Below are 6,910 nucleotides of genomic sequence, written 5' to 3'. Positions count from 1 at the left end.
CAGAAAACCGGAAGTGGCGCTGTAGCTCAAGTGGTAGAGCGCTCGCCTTGAGCTGAAGAGCTGAGGGACAGCACCCAGGCCTAGCGTTCAAGCCCCAGGACAGACCAAAAAAAAAGAAAACATTTTTATGAATATCAAGAATTGCTGAGGTGGGCTAGGAAGGTGGCTCAGTGGTAGAAGCTCTTGCCTTGAATGCATGAGGCCCTGGGTTCAATTCCTCAGCACCACATAAGCAAAACGAAAAAAAGCCAGCTGAGGGACAGCGCCCAGGCCCAGAGTTCAGGCTGAGGTCTTAGTAACATTTTTTTCTCAGTAAGGACAGTTTTTTCCTTATCTGTATGTTATCTGTATAACTAATCTGATAATGAATAGTAAGTACTTATTGCTAGAGATGAGGTGAGATAGACACATTCTTATATAGCTGCAGAATTGATTGCTGGAAGAGATTTCAGTAATTAATATGAATGATTTATACATAATTACAAATAAACATACTAACTTACAAATATTCAAGGGATAGGAGTCCTTCAAATGAATCCTTATGTAATTCAGTAAGGCGATTTTTGCTGAGAATTCTGGAAGATAAAAAGGTTATTTCTGGAAATAAATTCATCCAGCATTGGGAAACATACTGAATAGAGAGATACATTATGGGAAAAGAAAGGCTGTCATTTTCTGTTGCCTAGAGTGTATGGTGCCACAACTTTTTTAAAGACAATTAACATTTCATGTGTACCATAGTGTTCATAATAAAATCCTGCTTCTAGATTATTCTGCTGAATGATTTGTCTAGGTGCACAAGGAAGTATGTATGGGGGTGTTCATTGTAGCCTTGAATGCAACAAGCTAACTGGGAATTCTCTAAATATTATGGGAAATAGGAAATACAGCACAAGGCATCCAAACTATGGAATGTTTTGCAAATAATTAAAGAAATAGGTTAATCATCTATGTAAAGTTAAGATTAAAAGCTTATGTTATGAAATGTAAAAATCAACTTACAGTATGTTACCATTTTGGGGGAGGGGTCTGGTCGTGGGGTCTGAACTCTGGGCCTAGATGCTGACCCTCAGCTCTTCAGCTCAAGGCTATCACTCTACCACTTGAGCCACAGCGCCACTTCTGGCTTTTTCTTACGTGGTGCTGAGGAATCGAACCCAGGGCCTCGAGCATGCAAGACAAGTGCTCTACCACTGAGCCACCTTCCCAGCTCCTTATGTTACCATTTGTATAAAATGTAAAATCCCAGTAAGAACATGATACCACAAACCTATTCTATATGTAAAAAGTACAGTAAATACATATGCAAATATAGTAAAATAGTGCACAATTGCCTGGGAAAACGTCTTTCTACTATACTCTTGTTTCAGGTATAGTTTTCATTCTGTTATTAACATCAGTTTTATCCACTAAGAATGTAAGCATCGATCCCTTGTACAATAGAGAATGATTTCAACTTGCCACAACACTTAGTTCAAAATGGGTCCATGAAACTTTATTTTGCATGATAGTTGAAAGGCCTCATCCTGCATGCAAGACAAGCACTCTGCCCCTTAACAATATCCCAAGTACCCATAAGCTTGATGATCAAATAATTGCAGAATTTCAGTCAGGAGAGGTCAATTAGGATATGGAGGGGCAATGGCTTTTCTCAGAGGTACTCCCTTCAAGATTCTGGACCAAGGAGGGTCTTACAGTAGTGTCGTAATCATATTTGGAGAGAATATACTCACAGTTTCTCAGTCCAACGGTACGATGCCCATATATTTTCTTCAATATAAGAACTACCGTTTCCTTGGAAACTTCTATGGAGAAACAGTTTATATCTAGGAATAAGTAGGAAAAGATTAGAGAAAGAAAAAGTCATTGCAACCTCATGAGGCATAATCAAATGCAGGGAAAAAAACCCAACTTTTTCTACTTTCTGAAGCTATGAGTTTCCCACAGTTTGCACACCAAAGTAAAAAAGTGGGTCCACTTGCAGGAAAGAAGAGGCTCCTCAACAGAAGCTTTTAATTTCCTGTCTGTCCAATCAATCTCGTGCATGTCTAGTTCCAATTACCCTGGATGTAATTTTCCTGAATCATTTGTGTTTAAACTGACTTCTAAATAAGAAAATGGTGACAGAAAAAGGGACAGATGTATATTGTTGGAAAACAGCAATAAAAACCTGTCAGGTTGGAAAACAGCAATAAAAACCTCTGTCAGGTAGTACCAAAGCTGTGCTTAAATGCCATTAAGAAGGATGAAGCCTTAGAAGGAAGTATATCTTGGAAAGGTAAGGAATAAGAGAAATTAGAGGAGTTAGTATGTTGATGAGGGAAGAGCTCAGAGACATGTTTCATACAGGGTAAAGCATGATTCATTGAGACAAGAGTTAAGTTTTATTACCTCATCAGGAAAAAAAATGCCAAAGACATACATCAGAAAGAAAATGGTAAGAGGTTTAATCTTATTGGAAGTATGGCATGTAAGATGGAGTAATAAACAGGATAGGGAAGAACTGTATGCTTTTAGATTTTATTCTCTATATATCTATAAATTGTGTATGTGTGTGTGCATGCCCATGCACACAGGCACACACTAGGGATTGAACACAGAATCTTGTGTATACAAGGCTCTGTTACTAAGCTTGGTCATCAGCCCTTGGTTTTTGAGACAAGAGCTGGTAAAGACAAGACTGGCATTGAATTCTCCTCTCACTCTCCCTTCTCTCTTCTCTCTCTCTTTATCACTCCCTCCCTCCCTCCCTCTCTCTCCCTCTCTTACTTCCTCTCCCCCCTCTCTCTACAGTGTGTGTATTAAGCATGTGTACTGCAAAACTGGTTTCTGTTATTTTTTTGGAAGCTGGAATGTACATATGAAAACACATGTGAGCAGAGGCTGGAGGCTCACGCCTGTAATCCTCCCCACCCGGGAGACTGAGACCTGAGGATTACCATTCAATTCCAGCCTGGGAAGGAAACCCTGAAAGATTCTTATCTCCAAGTAGCCACCAGAAAACCAGAAGTGGCTCTTTGGCTCCAAGTATTAGAGCACTAGCCTTGAGCAAAGAGCTCAGGGATAGGCCCCAGGCCCTGAGTTCACTCCCCATTGTCAACCAAAACAACAGAAAATAGAAAAGAAAAACTAAGGCTAATACTGATTGAAAAATAAATTTTTCTGATTCTGTTTGGCCTTTGACTTAGGGCCTGGGTCCTGTCTCTAAGCTTTTCTTGCTTAAGGATAGTATTCTATCACTTCTGGCTTGTTGCTGGTTAATTTGAAATAAGAGCCTCACAACCCTTCCAACTGGGACTGGCTTTGAATCATAATCCTCAGATCTGAACTTGTTCAGTAGCTGAATTCCAGGTGTGAGCCACCATTGCTTGGCAAAAGCACATGTTTACTAGAAGCTACTGAGGTACCTTAATCAATCCTTAGTCTTTGCTATAACTCTCCTGCTCAGTTCATATATTCTTTGTCTGGTAGTGAAGTAGAGAAGATTTAAGTCTGCTCATCTGCCTAGTAGACTTTTCCATTCAACTGCAAGACCAAACTGAACTCCTTTCTCATGAACTGGTTTTCCTTTCTTGACTACTCTGTTTCTATCACTGTCAGGTTCATTCATTCAGGACAGAAAGTATAGAGTCCTGTTTGGTACACTCATGCCCACATTTTGTCAGTCAGTGATTTTTCTCTGTTGTTCTTTTTAGAGAATGCTACAATTTTGTATTTGCATCAGAACTTCTGTGACTCGGAATCTTCATGGAAGCAGACAAGGGGCAGCCTCAAATAAAAGCTTGGCAAGTGGATACAATAGGAAGATGAGAACAAGGAAAATGAAGAAGTGAAAAGTTTAAAAGCCAGCCAGGCACGGGTGGCTCATGCCTGTAATCCTAGTCCTTAGGAGGCTGAAATGTGAGGATCTCAGTTTGAAGCCAGCCGGGCAGAAAAGTACACGAGATTCTTATCTCCACTAACCACTAGAAAACTGGAAGTGATGCTGTGGCTTGAACTTGTAAAATGCTAGTCTTGAGCAAAAGAGCTTAGAGACAGTACCCAGGTGTCCTGAGTTCAATCCCCTCAACCAACCTAAAAAATAAGAAAAGAAAGCCAGGAGGCACATGCCTCCAATCCTAACTACTCAGGAGGCTGATATCTGAGGATCTTGGTTTAAAGCCAGCTGGGTCAGAAAAGTATGTGAGACTTGTTATCTCCAATAAACCGTCAGAAAAGGGAAGTGACATTGTGGCTCAAGTAGTAGAGGGTTTGCCTTGAGCTGAAAAGCTCAGAGACAGTGGCCAGGCCCTGAGTTCAAGCCCCACAACCAATCTAAAAAATTAAGAAAACAGTAAAAGTCAACATTACTCAATACTGGATTGGAGAGAGGACAAAAAACTTTAGAAAAAGAATGCCAGGCAGAATGCCCAGCACAAAGGAGGTAGGGGGATACTTGCAAGACAGTGAAAAGTTGCTTCTTGGGGTCCATATCTGGCACAGGAACTTGGCGGAGCCTCTGCCCTGGGCTGAGATCCACACATGACAGTGTCTGGTTTTGGCAGTGACAGAGCTCACATAACTTGATGCTTGAAGGGGCATTCTGTTCCGTTTGCACAGCTAAAGCATTTTCTGTGATGGTGGTTGTTGGAAATTGAGTCAATCGTTTAACTGTGCCTTGAGTCAAGGTTGAATGCTGAGTTTGCAACCTGTATGGATGTCCAAGTGTCACTTCACTGTGCTTTGGAGTAGTAGTCTCTATAAATTGTGACACTGGGTGATATCCTGTTGTTGGAGGTTTAGCCACAGCCTCTAACTGTGGCCTACGTGTAGGCTGAGTTTTCATTGTATTAGGCCAATTTGAGGGCGTCGGCAGAGGCTGAGTTGAGGCCTTCTGCCACGGCTGAGTTGGGGTCTTCAGCCAAGGCATGCTTCCGGTCTTCTGCTTAGGCTGAGTTACAGTCTTCCACAGAGGTTTATTTGGCGTCTCGTGCAGGGGCCGAGTTGTGGTCTCCTGCCGGGACTGAGTTGGGGTGTTCTGCAGAGGCTGAGTTGGAACCTCCTGTACAGGCTGAGTTGGAGTCTCCCTGCGATTTTTTATTTGGGTCTCCAGAAGATGGTGAGTGGGAATCTCCTGCAGAGGTTGAGTTGGTGTATCCTGCAGAAACTGAGGTAGGATTGCTTGCAGATGCTGAGGTGTGGTCTCCTGCAGATGCTGAGGTGTGGTCTCCTGTATATGCAGAATTGAGGTCTCCTGCAGATGCTGAGTGTGGTCTCCTGCAGATGCTGAGTTGCGGTTTCCTGCAGATGCTGAGGTAGGGTCTCCTACAGATGCAGAGGTGGGGTCTCCTGTATATGCAGAGGTGAGGTCTCCTGCAGAAGCTGAGGTGTGTTCTCCTGCAGATGCTGAGGTGTAGTCTCCTGCAGATGCTGAGGTGTGGTCTCCTGCAGATGCTGAAGTGAGGTCTCCTGCAGATGCTGAGGTGCGGTCTCCTGCACATGCTGAGGTGTGGTGTCCTGTATATGCAGAGTTGGGGTCTCCTGCAGATGCTGGGGTGGCGTCTCCTGCATAGTTTCAGATGTGACTGAACTAAGTTTAATAGTAGGTTGTGGAGTTATAATTTCATGCTGAACTTGAAGAGGAAATGTCACTTGAGTAGTAGCTGTGGTCTTCTTCAGGGATGAAGAATTTTCAGCCTCTGTAGTGGGTTCTGAGGTTGTGGAAAGGGGTAGGCCCATTGGTTGAGATGTGACCTTGTGTGTCATTGGAGTCCAGGTTGGAGTCGGACCTGTGATAGAAAATGGGGCTTGGGTTGTAGAATCCTTAGGTGGTGTTGAAAGGTCAGTTAAGGTCTCCTGTATGGTTGGAGAAAGTCCAACCTCCATATTTGATTCTGGAGTAAAGGTAATTTCTACATCAAAATGATGTGGAACCATGACTTCATTCAGATTGGGATGCTCAGACTGAATCTTATCTGGAGGTAGAAAGATTACCTCAGGTTGTTCTGGAGTTGTTTTCTTTGGAGCTGAAGAATGTTCATGCTCTATGGTGGAGTCAGGGGTTAGTGTAACTTCCAGGTCAAATTGTTGAAATATCACATTGGGCAATGCTGAATGCTGAGTTTCATTCTGACCTGTGACGAGAACTGTCACCCCCTGATTTTCTTCAGATTGCCCCATAACCTCCGTAGTTGGCTTTATAGGTTGACTTGGGGCCTCATCTACAGCTTGTATAGTTACAGACAGTTGGATGTCTACAGGTTGAAGTATTACCCTACGCCACTTTTTTAGGTCCTTAGAATGTTGGGCTGCAGTAGAGATTTCAGGAGTAATTGTGAGTTCCAGGTCCACAGGTTGAGATGTGACACTGGGCAATACTGGACTCTGAGTTACATCTTGATTTGGAGTGGGACCTGTCGTCTCATAGTGCCCTGGAGGTTGCACCACCATCTCATGAGGCAGCACTGGAAGCTCAGTTGCATCTACATCCTGAACTGAAGGAAGTTCTATGTCCAGTGGAAGTATTGGAAAGGGTTCCACCTTATCAGGGAGTTGTGCAGGCAGAGATGAAGCCATTAGAGTAGTTGTAGAAGCACTTTGCTGCTTGTGAGAATTCGGAGTCTGCGTTGTAGTCTCTTGATGGACTGAAGAAGAGCCAATATATTCAGGGCCTTGAGGAGGCTGGGAAGGGACACCATACTGGGTTGGAGAAAATGCAACTTGTTCATTAGTCTGTGGAGTTATGGTCAACTCCAGATCCACATGTTTCACTGTGGTTTTAGGCAACGTTGGTTCATTATGACTTTTGAACATCATTTCTAGATCCAAAGGTGAAAATTCCCAGTTATCTGAGAGTGGAGGAATGTATAGTCCATACTGGGTATTGGTGATGGAACTGAAAGTTCTGGCTGGCTGGATGGAAGCTCAGTAC

General features: G+C 43.1%; 1 protein-coding gene across 1 annotated transcript in view; it reads right to left on the bottom strand.

Annotated features, from left to right (window-relative positions):
- The window catches only part of LOC105997493 (leucine-rich repeat-containing protein 37A3-like), a 27,758-nt gene extending 21,581 nt beyond the window's left edge, over positions 1 to 6,177 (bottom strand). Inside the window, 4 exon segments of the mRNA XM_013031929.1 lie at positions 504 to 575; positions 1,734 to 1,805; positions 4,440 to 5,066; positions 5,309 to 6,177. Coding sequence (XP_012887383.1) covers positions 504 to 575; positions 1,734 to 1,805; positions 4,440 to 5,066; positions 5,309 to 6,159 — 1,622 coding nt within the window. The 5' untranslated portion in view covers positions 6,160 to 6,177.
- Between the last annotated feature and the right edge of the window lie 733 nt (positions 6,178 to 6,910).

The sequence above is a fragment of the Dipodomys ordii genome, unplaced genomic scaffold, assembly GCF_000151885.1.
Source record: "Dipodomys ordii isolate 6190 unplaced genomic scaffold, Dord_2.0 Scaffold147, whole genome shotgun sequence".
In the NCBI taxonomy this organism is placed as follows: Eukaryota; Metazoa; Chordata; class Mammalia; order Rodentia; family Heteromyidae; genus Dipodomys; species Dipodomys ordii.
This window is presented reverse-complemented; position numbering and strand designations above follow the sequence as displayed.